General features: G+C 39.7%; 1 protein-coding gene across 14 annotated transcripts in view; it reads left to right on the top strand.

Annotated features, from left to right (window-relative positions):
* Positions 1-24428, top strand: part of ICA1 (islet cell autoantigen 1) — a 141109-nt gene that overhangs the window by 20278 nt on the left and 96403 nt on the right. For 9 of the 14 annotated variants that reach the window (XM_057733175.1, XM_057733174.1, XM_057733161.1 and 6 more), the window contains 4 exons: positions 1945-2110; positions 5605-5677; positions 11484-11607; positions 15523-15721. In XM_057733175.1, coding sequence (XP_057589158.1) covers positions 1945-2110; positions 5605-5677; positions 11484-11607; positions 15523-15721 — 562 coding nt within the window. The remainder of the gene's footprint in view (positions 1-1944; positions 2111-5604; positions 5678-11483; positions 11608-15522; positions 15722-24428) is intronic. The other 5 variants (XM_057733170.1, XM_057733172.1, XM_057733168.1 and 2 more) reach the window with 1 other exon arrangement.

Genomic DNA, 24428 nt, shown 5'->3' with positions numbered 1-24428 from the left:
AGAACATTGAAATGCACACTGCAGTGAGATTTAGAAGCTTGAATTTTAACCCTGTGTCATCTGGGGCAAGATTCTTAACCTTTTGAAACCTAAGATTCATCATTTTTGAATAACAGGGCTGAGGCATGTTCACTAAAGGACCTCTAAAATCCTTTTTCTCCCCCTCAATATGGAAATTTTTTTTTGTTAATCCATGATCTTTGACCAAAAAAAAAAAAAAAACCCAACAAAAAAAACAAAAAACCACAATAGAAAGAAGTCCATCCTATTCCCCTCTCTTAAAAATTCCTTTCCCCTGAAGTAGCCACAGTTTGGGGGAGTATATTCTTCCTGTCTTTTAATGCACATATTATCTAGAGGGATTATCTTTATGTAAAAGTTGTACATATTTTCATCTTATTTTCTCTGATTTAAGCACCTAAGAAAACCTTTTTTATTTATATGTTTTAAATAAAATCTATATATATTTAAGGTATGCAACATAATTTGGTATGCATAGTGAAATGATTGCTACAGTTAAGCTAATTAACATATCTCCTTTTAGAGTTACCACTTTTTGCGTGTGATGATTGCCCGTGAAGAGTAATGCTCCTCTCCTAGCCTATTTCCAGTGTTCAATGTTATTAAGTGTGGTCCTCCCACCTATACATTAAATACCTAGACATAGTCCAAACTTTGAAATAATGCAGAAAGATACAAAGTAAACCATAATCCTTCACCTCTTTCCAAAGATAGCCATTGCTAAGGAAGTCATCTGAAACTTTGATTTTTAAAGAACAAATGTGTGAATTGAAACTTGTAAATATTATCTGGCAGGAGACTGTAAATCATCAAGTTTTGAGATACATATTTTGGTAAAACAGTATAAAGCAATTATTGTTTTAGGACACAAGTCTGGCACATTTTGAGTGCTAATGGGATGGGGCGGAAGAAGTTACATGTCTGTAGAGGGAGACGCCTGGGGGTCCTGTGTGAGATTTTGGACGGGAACCCTAGACAGGAGGAAGGTGTAGACATAGCAAAGAAGGATGGTGCACTAGCAGCAAATTTTCTGTCAATATTTGGGTACCCTTGTTACTTTTACAGAATTCCATTTCATTCTCAATTGAATTTTTTTCTAATTTCTTCTTACATACTTTTTGATGTGATCTTCACTGTGCTGTTCCTGAAGAATGGCTTCCTATCTGTATTTTAAGCATTTGTGTTTAAAAATTTAAAGTTTTAGTATGAGAAATCCATAATCGATTTTTTAATACTTTTTTATTTTTCAAAATTTTATTTGACTGTAGTAAGACTACTTAACATGAGATCTACCCTTTTAATGAAGTTTTGAGTGTAGAATACAGTGCTGTGTACTACAGGCACAGTGCTGCACAGAAAGATCTCTAGAATTTACTCATTTTGCACAGCTGAAACTTTATGCCCACCGATTAGTAATTTCCCATTTCTCCCCCCGCCCAGCCTCTGGGAACCACCATTCTATTCTCTGATTCTGAGTTAGGTACCTCTGTGACAGGTTTTAGGTATGCTGTTTTTCAGCCCCTTATCTCTGCTTTTCTGCCATCACTTCAGTGCTGGCTGTAATGCTGGACTGGAGAGAACATTGCTGTTTGGCTTTATCTCTGACTCACTGGGGTGCGTGAGGCAGTCACCTTGCCTGGCTTGGCCTGACTTTGTCCACTTCTGAAAGGAGTGTGTCCAGTCTTTTGATATCTAAACTCAAGGTTTAGTTTATCAGTTTCCTGCAGAAGTTTCTTAATTTCCTCACTAACTTTTAAGGTTTTGGTATAAGTTAGACTTGGTTAACCTTTTGGTGTAATAACCACGTAAGAAAGTACTGATGTGTTTATTAATGTTGTAAATGTTTGGATAAATTTGTTCACACTATAATATCTTAAGCTTTGTGAAAGTCGTGAGTAAAATGGCTCTTCACATGCTTTTTAGCAGTTATCCCTGGGACTTACACGATCGATATGCTCAAGATAAGTCAGTTGTAAATAAAATGCAGCAGAAGTATTGGGAAACGAAGCAGGCCTTTATTAAAGCCACGGGGAAGAAAGAGGATGAACACGTCGTTGCCTCCGACGCAGACCTGGATGCCAAGCTGGAGGTGAGCACTTCATTGCCCTCAGTCCCAGCACAGCTGCCTTGCTGGGGTCATGTCTGAGAGTGTATTCATGGGGCAAGCATAGGTGTGCTTGGCACGTGAAAACATGAGGAAAATCTAGCATCAGATCAATTCAATCCCAGCATATTTTTTAAAAAGCCCACAAGGTCTTCTGTAACCACCAGTATGCCTCAGTTAATTTGTTTTTCAAGCACTTCATTGGAATGCACAGAACGTGGTAAATTCTCAAGAAAGGTTTGTTGAAAAACGTTAATGCAATCAAAGAGCCACTGCTAGTGACAGCAGCACTAGGGTCAAGCAAATATTTACATTAAACAAAAAGGAAGAAAAAAGGATGACAGCAAAAGATCTTGGAAAGTGAGTCTCATACGTTTGTATTAAATCCTGGAAAATTCTAGAATGAATTAACTAATATTTAGTTAGACTAGTTAATAATACAGTGAGCTGAATTCAAATCTCAGTGATCCTCAAACACTATTATAACTGGTAAAAGACCCACTGATTCCCTGCCTTGCTGGACATTCTGCTAATACTTTAGATCAAAATTTATAAAGCATTTGCTGAACAGCAGAAACTAATACAACATTGTAAATCGACTATACTCCAAGAAAAATTAATTTAAAAAAATTTTAAAAGCACACTTATCACTTCTGTGAATGACAGGGCACAGAGAGAAATGTCACGTGGTCTGATAAGAATTCAGAATATCTAAATTTAATATATAAGCTAAAGTTAATGAGCTGAACACTTAATGGGACAAAAATCTAAAGCTCAAGATTTCATAAAACTTTCTGAGAAGGGTGGCCAAGATGGTGCAAACCACGGTTTTTCTGAAACAAAGAAGTTGAAGGGTAAATATGTTAGTTGTCGATTCTCTGGGAACGCCTGTCATGTGGAAGAGGGGTAAGAGTTATTCTGTGCATCTGACAGTAGAACCAGACCCGGGGCCACTATTCATAGTACTCATCTCTCATGAAATTATCTCAAGTGTCCGTTTGTTGGCCTGCTCTCCCTCCACCAAGGGGTCAGATTCCGTGTCAGCCTGATTCACTGTTGCATCCTCAGCCAGACACACAGTACACATTCAGTGAGTATTAACTGAATAGGTGTAGACGCTAATACAGTTAAGATGAGTTCCCAACCCTTTCTCCTGTCAGTGGAATTGTTCTAACAGAAGCCAGGTTTGACAGAGATGTTCCAGCAGAGATTGCTTCAATGGAGAAAAGTAGAACCAGGAAGCCTCTATTCTGATTTTAGTGTTCTAAATAAAATTGAAATGGTTATACATTGCATATGCTTTTCACATCTTATAGATTTTTTTTTCCTTCTAGTAAAAAAATTACCTAGTAAATACAAGCGTTATTCAAAAAGTAATTTAATGTGTTATTTTCTAGTACGTGAAACAATACAGTAATTTTATATTTTTATTTAGGCTCTTGCAGCACCGTTTTACAGAACCGTAAAGTACAGAACCAACTGTACTTTAATCAAAATACCTGCTGTTGTAGGCACATAGCTTCCAAAGTACTTAACTGTGACTAAAAATTTTACACGATAGAGGTTTCTGTTGCAGAAATATTTTAATACTGATGTTGATGTTTATAGAGAAAGAGAATGGATTCCATCAATAAAGCATATGAAAATGATGTGCAAACCATTTTGATGTGCTCTTCAACTAAGTTATCCGTAGAAGGCTAGCTTATAAAACAAGAACTTATATTCTGCTGGCAAAGAAAGCTTGTATGCCAAGCTGTAATGATGGTCAGATTCTGTGGTCTGTTGGGAAGTTCATGTAGAAATGTTGCACTAAGTTTAAATATTTGTCAGAATTGCTTGTTAGTGAAAACATTTTCTGAAAAACAGCTCTTAAGTATAAGAACCAAGAAAACTAACCTGGGGTGATGGAAGTCTTTTAGTGGATGCCACAGCAGGATAGACTGACTAGATGGTGGAAATGTTTCTTATTTTGGGTGTGATTACAAGAGTGTATACAATTGTCAAACTCACAGAACTGAACTCTCCAGAGGTGTGTGTTTTGTTGCATTTAATTTATACTTCAGTTTTTAAAAAGTGAACAGTAACGGCAGAATAGCTCTTGGATGTAATTTTTTAATGTCTTTGCTCCTATGTTCAGGAATTGCTATGTGTTGATAGTTTGTTACCCAGAATACTGATATCAAGCATTTTGTTAAGGAACACACTCAGATCACTGATTTTCTGTTTTGTTTTATGGTACATGTTTTTTGTTTTTTTCCTACATAGGTAGAGGATGAACTGTAATGAAATGAGATTTAGTAAAATTGGTACTCTGCATGACCAAGATTTATCATACTAAGCATTCATAGGAATGGCTTTTAATCTTTTAAGTATATATATATATATATATATATATATGCATCCATTTTTATTAAATCATTTGGTCATATATATCATGAAGCCAATCTTCTGTTTTGACTCAAACGATGAAGTGCTTTGTATTACCAGGATGTAATTGTTACATTACCATAGCCAGTTAGCCAGGACAGAGAGAGGGAAAGCCTTGCCCTGCTACCCTGGGTGGCTCTTCAGAGGCACAATGTTTGTCCGCCAGGTTTTCTAATTGATAACTAGCCCTGGTCTCTGAGTCAGTGGACGGAGGGTAGATAAAGTGTGACGTCTCTGTTCTATCTTCTATTCTTTTGTTGTTTTAATTTTTATTGGCGTATAGTTGATTTGCAATTGTTCTATCTTCTCTTGAACTATCTCCATTTCTGAAGCAAAGACCAGAACCACCCTAAGTTAAAATATAGTTAGATTCTTCTCCAAACAGCCTACCTGCTTTTCCCTTAATTTTCTCTGTTATGGCCATAGCATGACATTAGGTTTCTTCTCTGTATATTTTATGAAATAATTGGGAAAATTAGGAGTGATAGGAGCTGCTAGCCAAACTCCATTTTACCAGATGTCTTCAAAGCAGACAGAACATTCAGCTGATTGATTTTTGTTTGCTTTTGTAGAGTTGTTTAAGCATGCCGTAAAATGCATTAGGATCACAAAATAAGCTGATGTCGTGTTTTAAATATGATGCTTAATTGACAGATCCTCCATTTGAAAAAAAAGACAGCAAGTGGTAAAAGAAATGAATTAGATTATGAATGAATATTGGGTCTCTGGTTTACCAAGTCCTCTAATTGGGTACTTCACGTAGGATTTCTGTTTTCAGCTATTATTTCAATAGTCTGGAGGAAATCATCCTTCTGCAGATCTCAATTTAGATCACAGAGATGATGAGTTCTAATAACTATAGAAAAATAGGAGCATATTTAAAAGCTGTGGTCACATTTTCTGTTCAGTACACCACATAACACCAAGCACGCTTAGGCATGTGAGCTTCTTTTAGTGGGCAAATCGAACACTATGGTTTACAGTCAATGTAACTTTTTTTTATTTCATTGCTGTCTGTTTTATTTAGCATTTTGTTTGTATTTTTATTATAGCTGTTTCACTCGATTCAGAGAACCTGTATGGACTTGTCTAAAGCAATCGTACTCTATCAAAAGAGAATATGTTGTAAGTATGCCATAAGTATGATATTGACCAAATAGACAGTAAGAAATTGGATTTTTTGCCTAATATATAATTTTATATGTTTAGGAAGCAAAACAAGGAAACTACTGTGTAGGAGTATCTACCTTTGCTTTTTAATTGGTGTGGGGGGGTACTTTAATAATTTTATCAGAGATTCTTTACATAGGCTGCTTATCTCTCAATGCAAGTACCGTAACGGAAGAGTTTTGCATTGAGTCTACAATGAATAAATACGTGCCATTTATTTTCCTAACTGTAAAGAAGTTTTCTCAGTTTATATCTTGGGATTTTAAAATTTGGGGTTGTTTTTGTTTGATTGCCTGGGTTCTCTTATGTCCAATTTTGTTCCTTTTAAAATGACCAAATGGAGAGAGAAGGCACATACAGCTAATTCATGACTGTATTTTGTTGACAGTGCTTCTTCCTGAACATTTTTTATGTCAGATACTGGGTTTTGTTTTGTTTTGTTTTAATAAATTTATTTATTTATTTGTTATTTATTTATTTGTTGGCTGTGTTGGGTCTTCATTGCTGCACACGGACTTTCTCTAGTTGTGGCGAGCGGGGGCTACTCTTCATTGTGTTGCGCGGGCTCCTAATTGCCATGACTTCTCTTGTTGTGGAGCACGGGCTCTAGGCACATGGGCTTCAGTAGTTACGGCACACGGGCTCAATAGTTGTGGCTCACAGGCTCAATAGTTGTGGCACATGGGCTTAGTTGCTCCACGGCATGTGGGATCCTCCTGGAGCAGGGATTGAACGTGTGTCCCCTGCATTGGCAGGCAGATTCTTAACCACTGCGCCACCTAGGAAAGTCCCCATCAGATACTGGGTTTTTTAGGAAACAAGATTTTCCTATGGTCATCCCATCTTAAAATCATTACCAACAAAGTTGTCTCTGAAATTCTAAATATCAAGTTGTATGTTAGTATGTTTTTAAATTTCCATTTGTCGGTCATTTGAGTATAGTTTCTGTATTTCTGATACTAAACTATGAGAAGTTTGTTTCTGACTACTGCCAAACCCCTTTCCAGTAATCACAAATTAACAGTTGGTCGTTTTCCTTTATTAGTAATCGTTTTTTTAATAAATTTATTTATTTATTTACTGGCTGCTTTGGGTCTTCGCTGCTGCACACGGGCTTTCTCTAGCTGCAATGAGCGGGGGCTACTCTTCATTGTGGTGCGCAGGCTCCTCATTGCAGTGGCTTCTCATGGGCTCTAGGCCTGTGGGCTTCAGTAGTTGTGGCACACAGGCTCAATAGTTGTGGCTCACGGGCTCTAGAGCGCAGGCTCAATAGTTGTGGTGCACAGGCTTAGTTGCTCTGCAGCATGTGGGATCTTCCTGGAGCAGGGATTGAACTCATGTCCCCTGTATTAGCAGGCAGATGCTTAACCACTGCGCCACCTAGGAAGTGCCTTTTATTAGTAATCTTTTATGAATGCTATTTTGAAGAAGTACAGAATCCTAGGACTTAGAGGCAGGATTTTATAAATTATCTGTGTTACTATTTACTACATGTTTTGAGCTAAGACTTCTCCAAGGCTGTAACTCCATAGTCTTGGGTACGAGGAAATCCAGACACATGACACACTGCCCCCAACATGTATCTGTCCCACATCCAGTCAGTCCCAAATGCTGGTCTATTTTGCTGCCTAATTTTGCTTTCAGATCTCCTTCCTCTGCCTCTCCACACCACTGTCTTAGTTTAGGCCACCACCATCACTCTTACTTGGTTTGCTGTGTCAGCTTCCTAACTGGTCTCCCTGGCTCCACTTTTCCTCTTCCGGCCCGTAATCCACACTGTAATCAGAGAGCAGTCAGCCATCTCCCAGAGCTCCCAATGTTCAAAGCTGGGACAATTGGAGCAACAAAATAAATAATTGATAGTATTAGGTTATAACCCATGAAGTAAGATAAATATCTATCAGCTGTGTATGGAAATAAACAAAGAAACAAATGGGGCAGAAGAGATAATTCTTCCTTATAAAAATAATTACAATTATTTTTATAAATAAATTTTTATAAATCTAGAAAGAATGAGGGAACCACAAAATCACCATTAGGCAAACACCACAGTAAGAATTGTGGCAGGCAGGATTCAGTGAAAGATGTTATAATTAGTGAGTGAAAGTTTGAGGAGGAGCTGGATCTTTGCATAGTCTTCTGTATTTACCCCCAAGATGTTTTAATAATTACAAAAGGAAAAAAATCATAATTTTACAGTGGGGAAATCCATTAGGCATGACATGAACCAAATGATGGAGGTTGACATCACCAGTAATAATGTGTGTTCATCTCCTGTAGCCCTGATATCATGCACTAAGAAGGGCACTCCACCTCTGTGGTTTCCTTCCCCCACATGCGTAACCCCAGTCTAATCGTGAGAAAGCAGACAAACCCAAATTGAGGGACAGTCCACAAAATACCTGACGAGTGCTCTTAAAGGGCGTCAAGGTCATGAAAGACAAGAAAGGTTGAGGAACTGTCACAGGTTGAAGGAGACTAAAGAGACTTGACAACTCAATGCAATGTGGGATCCTGGAACAGGAAAAGGACATTAATGGGAAAACAAGGAAAATTCAGTAAGATTGTGGTTTAGGTAGTCATAGTGTACCAATGTTATTTTCCTAAGATGCTAACATTAAAGGAAGAAGGATACAAAGGAATTCTGTATCCTATTTATAACTTTTCCATCAGCCTAAAATTACTTCAGAATAAAGAATTAAAAAAAAAAAACAAAAAAACATCCATTGGATCATATTGCTCCTCTGCTGAGAAGCCTCCAATAGTGCTTAAAGTAAGATGTACACTTCTGTACCACGGCTTACAAATTCCTGCACGATCTGATGCAGCTTACCTCTCCAGCTGCTTTTGCTTTTACCCGTCTTGTGACCTGAGTCCTTTTTGCACTCACTGCTTCCTCCATCTGGGATGTCCCTGCCCTCCTTAACTTGAGTGGCCCTTTCTCCTTCAGAGCTCAGCTTGTCTTCCCTGACCACCCAGCCCAAAGCAGCTACCAATCTCTCTCTCTTACACCCCATGTCTTATCTGGTATTTTTCTTTTTGTCTTTTGAGTGTGTTTTGAGTTTTGTATTTTTTATTTTCTATCTCCTGTTGCTTGAACGTAAGTTGCATCAGAGCAGGGTCCTCACGTGTCTTTTCCACCTCTTTATTCCCGGTGGCAAGAACAGTTCCTGGTACGTATGAGGTCGTCCATAAATCTGTGCTAAGTGAATTAATGCTGCCAAGCTAATTGGTTTTATAGTTCTTTGGTTCCCTTTTCAGGGCACATCTGAAAATCTAATCAGCAATTAAATATGAATAGGATTTTATTTGTCTCTGAATTAAGTCCCAGTAAAGTGAAACCTTATAAGTAGAAACATTTGAGTTATCTGATAACTGTGCTGCACCTGAATTTTAGACTTCTATAAATTTATTTCAGTAAATTTTATAGAATTTTATTTGAATTTCAAAATTAAAGAGTGAACATCCCTTCTTGGAAAATGACGTGGTCATCTCTAAGTCATCCAACCTGGAGCCTGATGCCACTCAGACGTTTTCCACCACCCTCTGAGCAGCACTGCCCATTCATCAGAGTTCAGTTCTTAAAATGAAGCCTGTCTACCACCCCAAGTTTAATCCTCAAGTGTGTAAAGTAACCAAAAATGAATTCTCAAATGCTTCAACATACTTAGGTTTATTTAGGAAAGAGTACATTTCACCACCCTTGTAGTCATTCAGGTACCACGAATTTGTTTCTTCTTAGCCTTAAGTTCATGTGTTCATTTGTATGTGACTTGAGGTTTCAAGGTGAAAAAGGTGACCGTAGCCTCATACTGTTATAAACAAAAATGTGAAATTGTTCCTTATTGTGCAATTGAGTGAGTCCCATATTAGTAAGTGGAAAGGAGGAGAATGGAAGGTGTTAAAAAACAACAAAACTTCTTATAATTATAGGAATTTTAAAAAACTGCCTAGAACCATGACATAGATATCAGATAAACATTGAAAGTGAAGTATACAGGGATAACAAGGCAAAAATCATAGTTAATTCAAGTTCACAAGCATTTAATTAGTGCCCTAAGACTTTATGTTCAGCCTTGGGAATGCCTAGTTTGGATGAGGTCCTGTCCTGAGAAAGCTTAGATTCTCACGGGAAAGACAGACACGCTGCCCACCCACGGACGTTCCAGTACCAGGTGCCGAGAGGGCGCTGCTGTCACAGAGAAATAGGGGTCACCTGCTTCACAGAGGAAGTAGCTTTGGAGCGAGGCTTTGACCAACGAATTTGATTCTGAGAAACAGACGAGGAAGGAGGGTAGTCATTGACTGTCAGGAAGGATGGATTCTAAAAGCCCCTTCTCCATAGAATGTTGAGCGTGAATTACAGTCACAAATTAATAAGGAAGCAGTATAGCAGCTGTAATCTTCACCTTTGGATTCCTGGTTCCTGGCTGATGTTTTACTGCAGTTGCTGGGGAGGTTGTTTCAGGAATGGGATGAGCTCTGAAGGAAGTCTGGATTGTTCACGAAAAAGGACAAGAATCCTGGTAGCATTTATTTTTTTTTATTTAATTTTTTATTTAATTTGTTATTTTGGGGGGGTACACCAAGTTCACCTGGTAGCATTTAGAAAGCATTTTTAGAGGCAGATGATTGGTAAGGGCGTCAATACAGAAATGTGAAATAAGAGTAGTGTTCAAAGTATGTCCCTAGCAAAGGCTGTGTTTAGAGGAAGACATTCTAGGAAGCTCAGTGGCGTTGCTTGCCTGCGGCTCAGCTTGGCGAATGTGTATTCAGAACAGTGGCTGCATGACAGCCCATGCATCCATTGTGTGGACGCACTGTGTTGGTTGAATCAGTCCCCACGGTAGGGAAAGAGAATGTTTTGCTGTTATAAATAACTATGCTGTGATCATATCTGTATGTACGTCTTTGTGCCCATTTTACTACTTCCTTAGGATGTATTCCTAACACAGGTACAATATCAAAAGATATATACAATTCTGGCTTTTTAATATTTACTGCCAAACCAGTCTGTAGAGAGCTTGCGCCAGTCACTTTCTCACCAATAGTGTCCTCTGAGATTGTCTTTAAAAAAATAAGGCCAAATATAATCAAATATCAGATAATTATGTTCTACACCTAAAACTAATACAGTGTTGTATGTCTATTATACCTCAATTTTATTAAAAAAAAAAATAATAAGGTCAACATTAGGCATAACCCATTCAGATTTGGTTGCAGCTCTGCATTTTAAAAATCCACCGGGTCATCAAACTAATTACCTACATACTCCAATGAAAAACCTATGCCACGGATAAGGTATTTGAATTGCTTTACAATCAAGTGGAATGTAACTCAGAAAGCAGAGATCAAAAAGTCAGCAAGAGGGAATAAAAGGAGGAAACTGGCCCTACATCATAGGCAGCCACAAAAGATTCCCACAGTCATACTTGACAAACCCAACTTTTTCATTTCAGCTTGAAGCAGCACGTTAATGGCTCACTTTTCAGTGCAGAGGTCCTTTTCTGGTTCTGATTACAGGGCACTGAATGCACGGACAGATGTACTCAAGTGAATTTGATCTCTCATTTCGTAAATGGAAGAGCATGAAAGTTAAATGCGGTGGGGAGTAGGAGGGCTTACCGTGTAGCCTGCCACTTGGATTTAATTTTGTCTCGTCTTTGCCCCTAGAAGAGAGAGGACCTTGTGATTTGTCTCTCTCTCCTCTGTAATAAAAATGTTCATTGTTCATGGCTTCTTTTGGTCTTTTCTCCATCAGTCTTGTCTCAAGAAGAAAACGAACTGGGAAAATTTCTCCGATCCCAAGGCTTCCAAGATAAAACCAGAGCAGGAAAAATGATGCAAGCGACAGGAAAGGCCCTCTGTTTTTCTTCCCAGCAAAGGTGTGTGGCCTTCACTGGGGCTCTGTTGGGGGTGGGGGATCTCCTGAGAACCTGGGACCCACTCATTCACGAAGGGAACCTCCTTCTGGTCTTTAGAAGGCTCTTTCTTGCCTGAGATTGAGGAGCTCCTCTGTTCACAGTTGTTAGTCTGTGCTTAACTCTGATTGAGATAACATGTACAGCCTTTTCCCTTCCCTATTAATTTTCTAAAATTGTTTTCATATTTCTTCTGGCCTGTAGTTCTACACCAATCACTGTGACTGCTGTCCTAGGCTTGTATTTGACCTTCGGCGTTGTGCATAGCAATGTGTCTGGTTCCTTCCAGCAGCTGCCTAAAGCAGGAGCCTAATGAGACCAGGCAGAAGGGTTCCCTGGCTGCTCTCTGGGGGCAGTTCACTGGAGAGAGGTGATGTTCAAGATGCCTTCCACAGTTTTGCTCAGACCCTGGGCCGGCAGCACCAGCCGCCTCACCTGAGGGCTTGTTAGAAATGCAGAACCTCGGCCCCATCCCCAAACTGCTGAATCATTAAATCGGCATTTTAATGGGCCCCCAGTTGTCTTCCTCGCACATTCAAGTTTGAGAACCTCTGGTGCAGAGAACGTTGTAATAGATGAGTGACTTTCTTTTTTAACACTACCATAACTCATGTTCATGGTCCCTGTAGAATAAACAGGAGCCACTGCATAGAGTCGCACTTTGTATCTGAGAAGGTGACACTCCTCTCCTCCTCCTTCCCTTGTAACAAACAAGTCCCCCCAAATGTCACTCACTAATATTAGGCAGACTTTATAACTAAATATTATACCTAAATAAGGCTCGTAGGTAGTCTTCAAAAATATTCGGGCTACAAAAATGTCACTCACCCAAACTGTCCAACATTTTCTTCTGTTAATTTCTCTTTACTGCTTCCTCTCCTGGTGGGCCAAGAGCAGGCCATCGCTTGTTATACAGGTGTTCCTGTGAAGACCCAAGAAAGGTTGGGTAGAAAAAAAAGAGACCAACTGTGTCCATTTTTCAGTGGTACCCCTCCTGGGCATCTTGGTTCTTATGACATTTGGACCCCAACTTTCATGGTTGAATGCAACAATTTACAATAGTTCTGTACCCCAGTTTTCCGAGAAAAGTGTTTGTTTATAATCTTGAATTGCACCTTTTAATCTTATTTATAACTGTTTTCCTTCTAAAAATAATACACACTCATTCTAGAAAGATTTTAAACAGGAAAAAAAAACAAAAGGAGAAAGTTAAAAACAACTCAAATTTTCTAATAGAGATTGACTCACCTTTAACCCCTTGATAGGTACTTTCAATGCATATACACTTTTCCTAGTCTTGCAAGGATCATTGGTTCTTGAAAACTCTTTCATAAATTTTCATGTTATACATATAATTATCACTAATTTCAGTGGGAAAAATTCTTATGCATACCTTCATGCTAAGATTAACATCCATTTATGGGAAACAAGCCAAATCCTTGGACACAATCACCACAAGAGTTACCATTACTGATCATATAATTATTTTATAACGTTGCTATCCAGTTATACACTTTCATAGTTGTGTACCCAGTTGTCTCACAAGGCGTAGGGTACCTTAAGTTTATATAGTCTAACCTTTGGATACAGACAAAAACAGTAAAAGAAATCAACCAAAGTAAGGCAAATGATACTGGAAAGTATGTATCACTGCTATAAACCAGCAAACTGCCCTGTATCCATAAATTAATGCAGCTTGGACAGTGTTGCAATTTGGAAGGTAACCTCCTACAAGATGACTGATTCCATGGTATTCAGCTGCTCACCAGGCACATGAAATCCAAACCACATGAGGAAAGTCAGAGGATTATGTAAAATTCTCATAAAGTTGAATTCTCAAACCTTGAATAGACATAATTTGGGATTTGCCAGAATATATTTCTAATATAAACAGCATCATACCATACAGTTTTTGTATAGTATTGCATACTGATTATTTAGTAAATCGGTTTTTTGATCAAATAACCCTAACTTTTCTTAGGTCCATATATACATTTTTTTAAATATCTGTAGCATAGTATTCCATTATCTGGGCATGCCATGATACATTTAATTTCACCCAAGCCCTCTGTCCACTACTTGTGTCACTTCTACCTTTTCCTATGAAAGAATAAACATCTTTGGGCTAGACCTTTGGGTACTCTCTTAATTATTCTCATTGGGTAGATATTAATGAATGGAAACGCAGGCCAGTCTTTCACTGAAGCTTGATGTTTCCAGTTATTGGATTTTTTCTTGGTCTAGACTTAATCCCTGTCTCACAAGTGAATGGGTTTTCACCTTTCTGATTTTATATGAAACAAGTTACAGAAAAAAATGAGGTGACTTTATAGGCCTTTTCCTTTTCTTCAAGATCTTAACGTCTATCATCATGTCATTACATCTTCAAAGGTTTCCAACTTTACAACAGTCAAAGAAAGCGAGAGTATTTTATTCACAAGACTGGTTCAGTCAGTTTAGGGAAATTGGCAAACTCTAAAGGAAGAGACAAAGGAGACCAGAAATGAACAGGATCCTTAGGGGGACAGCTGAGGACTCTTTCTTTAAATAGAAGTTTCCAATTTTATAAACCTTCACACCAGCATTTGTTTTACTGACTTATTTGGTAGTCATTGCTACCACAGCCCATTCAGTTTGATGAAAAGTGAGTATTAAATTTAATCCAATGGTGATAAAACACAAGCTTGCTTTATGGCACAACAATATGTCTTTGAAAACAGCCTGCAACATCTAGGTAGGATGATGTGAGCAAGCTATTTTTAGCAAAGTCCTGAATATTTAACAACGATGCTTTACAGACAAGAGGAAAACCAGAGACAAGCGTAAAAGGCATTTTTTTCTTTTAAACAGTTTATTGCCCCATCTATAATCTTAGAGTGCTCTGCACATGTCAGGCACTGCAGACACCGATGAAACTGCCAGGAGCTGACTTCAGCTCACTGACACCATTATTCCCTTCAGCTGAACAAGTTTGCACCTAAATTGAGATGTAAATAGTAGTCTTTTATTTTTTAAACCTATGCCCTGCAACTTCATGGAGACAGCTGTATTCCTCATTTTGGGGAGGAAGATGGAAGAAGAAGTATCCCCCTCCCCCTCCCAAATAAATGTTATATCCAAAGTTTAATATGCATCAAACATGTTTTTGCTGAATAGATAATAGTATGTTATGACCAATATAATAATTATTTTACACCCACTTCATTGTATAATATACATTCATTTCTGGTGTAGTATCCTCAAGTTGTTTTGGGTTTTTTTTTTTAATAAGAATCAAATTACATAACCTATCTGAAAGTGCCTAACATAGTAGACCCTCAGTAAATGTACTTCTCCCCCTTCCTAGACCATTTAAAGATGCTTCTGTTCATGCTTCATTCTCTGTGACTACTGAAGCAAGCAGCAGGTGCCCTGGCCTTCAGAGAGTAATCCTGAATGGCCTAGACAGGGCGACCTCATCATGCACACATCCATCGCTTCTCAAAGGGCCAGGCTTCAGGGAGGCAGAAGGCAGGGAGTGGCCAAAAGTAGAAATGGGAAGTGGTCACGCCTTGAGCTTCCTCCATTAACACAAGATTGGTTCCAGCTTTAAACAAACACTCTGCCCAGGCATGAGACCACCCCCAACAATACTGACGGAGAGACTCCCCAGTGATACAGTTAAGTAACAGTGATCCAAGGGATCAGCACGTGGATAATTATCTCTGGTTGACTCATCAGTTCATGTACATTTCAGTTATAATTCAGCAGGTATTTCTGCAGCCTCGACTATGTTTCAGGCACTGTTCTAGGCTCATGAGTTTAAGATTGGTAAGCTGTTAAGGATTCAAATTGCCAGCCCTCTTAGTTTCAAGATTGTGGCTATACCTTCTTGTCTAGGTTGGCCTTGCGAAATCCTCTGTGTCGCTTTCACCAAGAAGTGGAGACCTTTCGACATCGGGCCATCTCGGACACTTGGCTGACGGTGAACCGCATGGAGCAGTGTCGGACTGAATACCGAGGGGCGTTATTATGGATGAAGGACGTGTCCCAGGAGCTTGATCCAGACCTCTACAAGCAAATGGAGAAGTTCAGGAAGGTAGGGGATTTCATGAGGGTTTACTAAAAGGGGTACCTGCTCGAAGGTAATGAGATGTGCTTTGAATCCCTCCAGTGAAGAAGAAGTAACTCAAAAGCACCAAGGATGCAATTAATCATCGCTGGTGTCTCTTTATGTGACAGAATACCAATTAATGTGATATATAATTCTCTAAGGATAAGGTAGAAGAGACAGCTGGAAATTGCTGGGATTTAGTAACTGATTTTAATTGAAGTCAGATTTTAGTATAATGTGCACTTTTTGTAAGGCTGTCACTTTTAAATGCTTTTTCATGCATAACTAAAAATCAAGATTAGAGCGAATGAAACTGGAAGGTGAGAACAGACTATTGGGGAAATCTTTTTTAATTGCTAATGAATATTAAAATTAATAGAATAATAATGCTCTTTTTTTGTGAAGTGGCTCAGAAGCAGTGGGGTTTAGTTGTAGGATTAAATAATGTGGCATTGACTCCATCTGCAATAGGCCCTTCAGATATTTGTATGAGCAAAATAGATAACTGAGGAGATGGATATGCTCTTAAATTTCCCTGTATTACTGGTGAACAGAAGAGGAACAATGTTTCATTGGTTTGTTAAGTGTCCCGGTCAATTTAGCTGTTTGGAGATTTGGTCATGCAAGGATACATTGCACCACTAGGTGGCAGTCATACACTGAATAGTTATGAAAATGCAGCGAGATTTTTGTTGTGTATAATCTTGGTAGGTCTTTGTTTGGTCGACTTGGATATATTCCAGGGTATGAGAGACAAAAAAATCAAGCAAATGTTAGGTTTGACATAATATTGTGTCAATTGTCTTACTCATTTGAAATGATCCATTTTTCATTGTGATATTGCTTAAAATCCCTAGATTTCTAAGTACATCATTGCAGAGCTGTGAATGGGAAACCCTGCTGGTGTGCAGGAGGTTAGATGTGTAGGGTAGGGTGGATGTATGGGGTGAGGGGAAAGAGGGACCTTCTAATGCTTAAGAATAGGGTCACCAATTGTTGACTCAGGTATGAGACTGACAAAAATTCTCTTAAAAGGCAAGTTTTACTTTGGTTTGTAATTTAGAATCCCTCTCTATGAAGGGACTCAGAGTCCATTTTCTTTCTGATCATAGATGACATTGGTGTGTTAGCTCCTCATTAAGGCAGCTTTCTGAGCTCATGGAAAATTAGAAATGAAAAGTTCCGTACAGATGAGCTCGTGAAACTCACTCATGCTATAAAAGAGAAATCCAAGGCTCCAAAATAGTAAATAAAACCTTCGAAGGTTGATAGCTAGATGTTGGCAAGCCCAGGCTACATTTGAAATTTCCTGACTTTTTAAACAGGCCAGTAATTTGGTTTGTTTTTGACATTTTATTTGGGGATTGGAGGAGGATGGAGTGGAGAGATTAAAAACGGAAAAAGGAAACAAAAAACCCAACATTATCTGCAAGGTGTAATGTCAGTCACTGTATATCTATTACCTCCTTAAGCCTCACAATAACCAAGACACAGATTTTCTTTTACAGAGGAGCAAAATGATACCTAAGTAACTAGCACAAGATCAGACAGGGAAATGAAAGTTAGAATCCTAGAAAATATGCATAATTTTTTCTTTAAGAGAGGGAAAAAGGGAGTTAAAGAACATACCTAAAATTGACAAAGGCATTTTCATAGTATCAACTCTCCTCTGATTTATTCATTCAACAAACATTTATTGAGCACTTTCTTTGTGCCAGGTAATAAAAGTAAACATAAAATTATTCTGGAAGGCAGGAGAATTTCACGTGAAATTGTGTTTATTTGGTTGTGTTTTGAAGGATGGTTACTAGCTGTGTAAAGATGAAATAAACCAAGCCCTTCATCATTTGGTTTGAATGTTGAAACATTACCCACTATTTAGTGTCATCAAGCTGTTGAGTTTGGAAAATACGTTTTTTGTTTTTTGTTTTTTTAATACTTTGCCATGCAGAAGTGGCTGCAGCAATGCCTTACTCCACAACCCCATGTGTGCTGGATTTAATTTAATAGCTGAACATGGTATACTTCGAATTTAGGGAAAGAATTTTTTTAGAAGAAATCTGTGTTCAAGTGTATATTTTATTTATTTATTTACTTACTTATTGGCTGTGTTGGGTCTTCGTTGCTGCACACGGGCTTTCTCTAGTTGCGGTGAGCAGGGGCTACTCTTCGTTGTGGTGTGCGAGCTTCTCCTTGTGGTGGCTTCTCTCATGGGCTCTAGGTGCACGGGCTTAGTAATTGTGGCTCACGGGCTCCAGAGCTCAGGCTTAGTAGTTGTGGCACATGGGCTTAGTTGCTCCACCATATGTGGGATCTTCCCAGACCAGGGACTGAACTTGTGTCGCCTGCATTGACAGGCAGATTCTTAACCACTGTACCACCAAGGAAGTCCCCAAGTGTAAATCTGATTAGACTAGACCCTCCACAAGGACTGGGACCAGGCTAGTTCTCTTTTCTGCAGTAACCCCAGAGCCAGCCCAGCACCTGACCCAAGTTAGCACCCATATCAGGTGGCCAGATGCCAGCCATGGCATTTGAGTGCCAGATGCATGCCTTCTCACACTGCAGAGCGTTCCCACCACATGCAACTGACCTTACAGTGTTTGGGGAATTGATATACACGGTTTTGCAGGTAAGAGGCAGCATTATTAGTTCGTGGGTTTCTGCCCTCTGTGGAATGAGTTTAAATTGCAGAGGTTGCTGTTCGCTTGGAGTTCATAACATGAATCTTAACTTTGAGCCAGCTTTAGTGTTTTGTCCCATTGGGATTCCATTTTAAACAGAGTCTCCATTTATCTCTCAAGAAAGTGTTACCGACGTGCGTTTTCTGAGTCCTCTGGGAGAGGGGTCCAGCTCCTTAGGAGTCACTGTGCGAGGGGAACTGCGTCTCCTCAGAGCCAGCTGCCTCCCTCACAGTATAACCGACGAACCGTCACCTCATTTCTGTCCTTTGCATACTTTCTGAGGAAACAGAATTCTAATTCATACCTCACAAGTGTGACCCTCCCCCCAACCCAGTCTCAATCTTTAGTTGTGTACGAATTCATTTATTCATTCCTGCAGCCAGTGATATTGAAGGCCGCCTTGTGCCAGGCCACGTGCAGAGGGTGTAGGGGTGAGCGAGCAGACACGGGGGCCACCCTGCTGTCCCGGGCCGTCGCTTGGAGACAGAGCAAGTAGACGTGGTGTGGTAGGATGAGCTGTTGTCTGAGGTAGCACGTGGTGCCGCGGGAACGCCCAGGACGGGCTTCCTGGAGGACGTGGCATCTAAACTAGCCATGAAGGGTGAGGGGGAAGGAGCTGCGTGGAGGGAGTGGGGACAGCAAAGCAGAGCTACATTCTGAGGACGCCAACATGGACAGAAGCCTTTAGATGAAAGCAAACGGGACAGGTTGAGCTCCCTTTAGGTCCCTGCAACTAGGGTATGAAAGGCAAAGTGGATGTGGGGCATGGCCTGGGCAGGTAAGCAGACCACCGCTGAAGGGACATCTCCCTGAGGGCCCAGGAGAACGAAGGGTGTTCAAAAGGGGAGGGGACGGATCCAGTTTGTGTTCTCAGGAGCTCGCTCAGATTTCAGTGTGCAGAAGGGATTGGAAGGGCCCAAGCCTGAGGCTGGGCGAGCCGCAGACGAGACAGGGTGCCCAGGAATGAAGAGGGAAGGAGACCAGAGAGAAGTGTCCTGTTCTGACCTCCACCAGACTCCGTAACAGTACCGCGTTAATGACAGAGCTCTTCATTCTTTTTAGAAAGGAGCAGAATTATGTGTAAATAAATAGCAAGATCAAATGTACTTTCATTTCCAACCAAGGCTTTTTTCCTAGTGTTTTCAAGATGCCAGACAACTTTTTTAACAACACTCGGTGAGCGTGACTGAAATGATGAATGAAAAACTTAGAAGTAAACAAAGCAAATGATCTGTTTTCATTCTGGCACCCTTTGCGCATACGGGCCCGGTGACAGAGCTCTCGACGGCAACGTTAATAGGCATTTATTAAGTGCCTAACTTGGGGGATGGAAATACGAAGAGGTGGGAAGGCTTGATCGCAGCCCTCAAGAAGGACCCTGCTAGTCATCTGTTCCTTGTCAAAATGACCACGGTAAACAAGACACCTGGAGAGTGGGGCCACAGGTAGCTCTTCTCCTGAAGACCAAATAATGGGAAATGGTGGGTGAATTTCAGCGGGCAGGGCTGGGCTGCTGTTGCCATTGGAAACCCCTCCTGACAGGGTGATTCACCCCAGGAGGGGAATGGGTGGGAGACCAGGCCGTAAAGTATTTTATGAGCAGTTACAACCTATGATATATGTGCCCTTTGAAGGCAGAGTAAAAGGGTATGACTTAAAAATAGAAGTCAGCTTCTTGTAGCAGATTACATCAGCTTAAGTTGTGAGCTCACAGAAGAGCTTTTGCAGCCCAATGCCCTTGAGAGAGTCCTCCTGTGGTCAATTAAGTGTCTTGTTTTTCTTGAAAGTCAGAAATGGGATAGAGGATAATTATTCTAAATGGAATAAAAGCTGTGCTAGGTGTAAGAAAATAGTTCTGAATCCTCTAAAGAGATAATATGGAAATGTATATGCAGGCACTTGGATTCGTTGGAATCCTTATAGACAAGGACAAGGGAACTGGCGTTTTAATGGGACCCATTTATTAAATGGTTTCATGAAATCCTACAGCATTTGTCTTGTGTTTCATCACCATAATTCAAAAGGGTATCAAAAAGGCATTGTAGGGGATGTGAAAGCTACATACTGGTGTTCTCAGGCTTGTATCTATTCAGAAGAGTGTTAGATTTTGGAGACCTCTGAATTCACTGAAGTCATGTTATCAAGGGGTATGTTACCATGAGAAGGTTTATTAACAGATGGTGGTGGCTTTTAGGTGGGGACCTATTAGGGTCATCCGTCAGTGGTGTCCCAGTGTGCTGCTGACTGAAGGTTTGGGTCTGTAGAGCTTGGTCAAGGACTAGCAAACAGCAGTATTGACATCAGATGGTTTTTTTTTTTCCTGTGGACAAAGACTTGGGTTAATTAATTTGACAGCATCATTAATTACCACTGAAATCATTGGTGTTTGTCAGGGGTCGGGCTCTTTTAGCAATTGAGGGCAGGTCCCATGGGATCTGGAGATGCCAAGGAGTGCAGGCGTGTCACTGCTCAGCCATCTCCCTGTTCTGCGATAAAGGCCTTTACCCTCTGTTGAGGGCACAGGCGGGGCTCCACCCAACGAGTTGTGTTGAGTGAGTGTGGAAAATGTCAGGATTGGGCCCATGCAATAGAGCAGCACGACGTGTCTGTGAAGGCAGTACCTCAACTCCCAGGGCTTTGCCCAATTCGTACATAAAAACAGAGGGAAGATTTGACCCCTTAACTCTGTCTCTTCTGGTTCTAAAATTCTCTTCACTGGCTTGAGTGTTTTGATGAGGTGAATGTTCCTTTTGTAAAGCTAACACACTCTATGGTACGTTTCACAGCCCTTCATTTTCATTTGTTGGGTTTTGATTTGTTCTTATTTGGTTTGGTTGTTTAGGGCGCCTGCTTTTTGTGGTTGCCAAGAAGATTGACTCTAGCTGCTAACCTCCACCCTTGGTTGCTGTGTCTTTATACCACCTAAATGCCATAGGAAAAACATGCCATTTTCACATGGCAGCATGGGGAAGGGAGCAGATCATTATCCCCTTGCTTTCATTTCTGAATTTCATGACATGAGGCCTTCGGGGCCTTGTATGTCTTTATTGATTTTCTCCGCTGAACTTGCTGAAGAGCAAAAATTAGTTTCAGGATTAAGCCAAGACCATTTAGAAAAGCATGCATGAAACAGCTAACTGTTGCAGAGTTAGTGGCCGGCTGGTGGCTGCCCGTGATTGGAAACGGCGAGGAGGAAGCAGCCTGACCTCAGAGTAGGGTGGCTCTACCCTCCGTTCCCAGCCCTGCCTACACCAGCTGTGACAGCTTGGATCGGGGTAATAAGCTGGTTGCAATTTCTCATCCACTAAAGGAGAAGTAGGTACTAGACGATCACCAAGCTCTCTTCCAGCTGTAATATTTTTACTTTTCCTCTACATCATTAAACTCTGAAGTCGTTAAACTCTTCAGTAGAGACGTGTATATGCTTGAACAGGGCTAGCATGTCCTTGGTGTAGTGTTTTCCTCCTACAAGCAAGTTATGGTCTTGTCGAATTTGCTTGGTCTTGTCGCTGTTGCTTCAATTGTGGTCTCTGGAAAAAAAGAATATTGCATTCCTAAATCTTGGGTAGAGGAGCCCTTGGTGTTTACAGAGTGTTAATATTTATCTCTTATTTAGATATTTACACTTTTGTGAGGGTCAGAAACCTGTGGCCCATGGCCCAGCTGCCTCATTTTGTAAAGTTTTTATTGTTAACACAACCACACCCATTCACGTACTTATGGTCTGTGGCTGCTTTCGCAATACCATGGCGGAGTTGAGTAGTTAACAACAGAGACTGTGGTCTGCAAGGCCCAAATATTTACATTCTGCCCCTTCACAGAAAAGTATTTGCTATCCTGTGATTTATAGGCACCTCCAGTACATGTTGGAGATGGTTTTATATCACAAAATGTATCATCTTAACATGTCCCGTTCAGTAGTGTTAAGTATATTCATATTGCTGTACAAGAGCTCTCCAGAACGTTTGTTTCATCTTGAAAAACAGAAACTCTGCATCCATTAAACAACCACCCCCCATTTTCCCGTCCCCCAGCCACTGGTAACTATCATACTACTTTCTGTTTTTAGGAATTTGACTACTTAAACTACCTCATGTAAGTGGAATCAGGAAGTATTTGTCTTTTTGTGACTGGCTTCTTTTACTTGGCATAATGACTTCAAGTTTCATCCATGTCATAGCATGTGGCCAGATGTCCTTCCTTTTTAAGGTTGAATAATATTCTATTGTATGTATACACCACATTTTATTTATGTTTCTTTATCGATGGACACATTTGGGTTGCTTCCACCCCTTGGCTATTGTAAATAAGGCTGCTACGAACATCTGAACATCGGTGTGCAAGTAACTCAAGACCCTGCTTTGAACTCTAAATACATAATAAACAAATATAATTTGGTTTTAGTGTTATAATTTCTTTTTAGTGTTTTATTTAATCTTGCCATTGAATAAAAATGAGACTCGGGCTATGCAAGCAAAGAGTCATTTGATTTTAATGTTATCATCTTGGAAGATACTATCTACACATACTAATTCATAATTTATATTTAATTTCTATAAGAATCGTAAATATTTGTATGGTTTTTTAAAAATAAACTTATGTAGTACTGTAAAAGCTACTGTGTTAGCTTAAAGTAGATATTTTTTCCTCTGTCTTGAGAGAGGTATCAAATCTTTGCATATGACATTTCTCTAATTGTTTGAAGGAAAAGCTTGCTTAACTCTCAAGTTTCAGAATGGACTCTGGACAAAAACTCATTATCAGAGTGTGAACTGATCCAGTCCAAGATAGCTTTCCTTTTGCCAGATTGTCTGGCTTTTCTTCCTAAGACTTATATATATCTCAGATGGCATATGCAAGCCCGGTCTCTAGAATTTCGTGGATGATAATATACAAAACGTAGATTTTACTGAGTAGAACCATCAGGTTCCAGATTGAAATCTTATAACCATGGCTTTCTCAGTGCCTCAGCAGCTAGAATCTCTTGGACGGATTCATTATTTCCATGTTTCATCACATTGTGCTTTTGGCTGCAGGGTCAGGGGAATGACTGGTGCCCATGACACCCTCCCTTCTTCTCCAAACCACAGACTATTCCATCTGCCTCTGTCTCCTTTTGGTACCTTCTGGAGAAGGTGTCATTTTAGATTATGGTTTAATGGAAAATTACTGTATTCAAGTAGTATGATATACTAGTTACTGTCTCTATAGTTTCAGTCTCCAAGTCTGTCATGTTTGTATATCCCTCTAGATTACCCTTTTCCTTTTGGTTAACAGCTCAGATATCATCTTTCCCAGCTAGTCCTCTTATTCTCTTACGGTAAATTGGTTGGAATCTTTACCATCTTCAAGAATTTAGTATAAAAGAAGGCAGTTGCACCCTGGTAGATTAACTTAATACTCTCTTTTTAAATGTTTATGCTTTGGGAATCTATTCCACTATGATATTATTCTTATTTTACAAAATGGTGGTTTATTTAGACACATAAAATAGAATGTGGATTTTATTTAATTCCAAACAGCAGCAATGTATCTACTATTTCTTGAATGCCAATAGCTTTATAGCACTGTAAGGTACTTCTATTAGAGTTAAAAGGAATTTTCAAATACATTCTTCTTTCCAACCAGACTTTTCAGTGACAGAAAAAAAATAATGATTTGATGGTTGTCTAAACTGTCCCTTTTACATCAGATTGGATTTATAAAATGGCTATGGAGAGTTAATATTTCAGAAACAAAGCTCTGAATCACAATTGTTTTATGAAAAAAACCTGAGTTCTGTGTTAGTTTGTCATCAAGGGATATTGAAAGCATTTGAATACCACTTTTTAAATGCTTGGATTATTTTTGTGACCCCCTAACAAAGCATTCCTGACAAGATTTATCCAAGCAGTATTGGCCCCATAATGGAGTCATAGACTGTCAGTGGTTTCACAGGTTTTCCTGTCTGTCAGTGAAACTCAGAATCCCCTTCATCTCAAGTCCAAGACCATCCATACTTCAGTGTT

This window comes from Hippopotamus amphibius, chromosome 4, assembly GCF_030028045.1.
Source record: "Hippopotamus amphibius kiboko isolate mHipAmp2 chromosome 4, mHipAmp2.hap2, whole genome shotgun sequence".
Taxonomy (NCBI): Eukaryota; Metazoa; Chordata; class Mammalia; order Artiodactyla; family Hippopotamidae; genus Hippopotamus; species Hippopotamus amphibius.
Note: the sequence above shows the minus strand (reverse complement) of the source record. Positions and strands in the feature narration are given on the sequence as shown.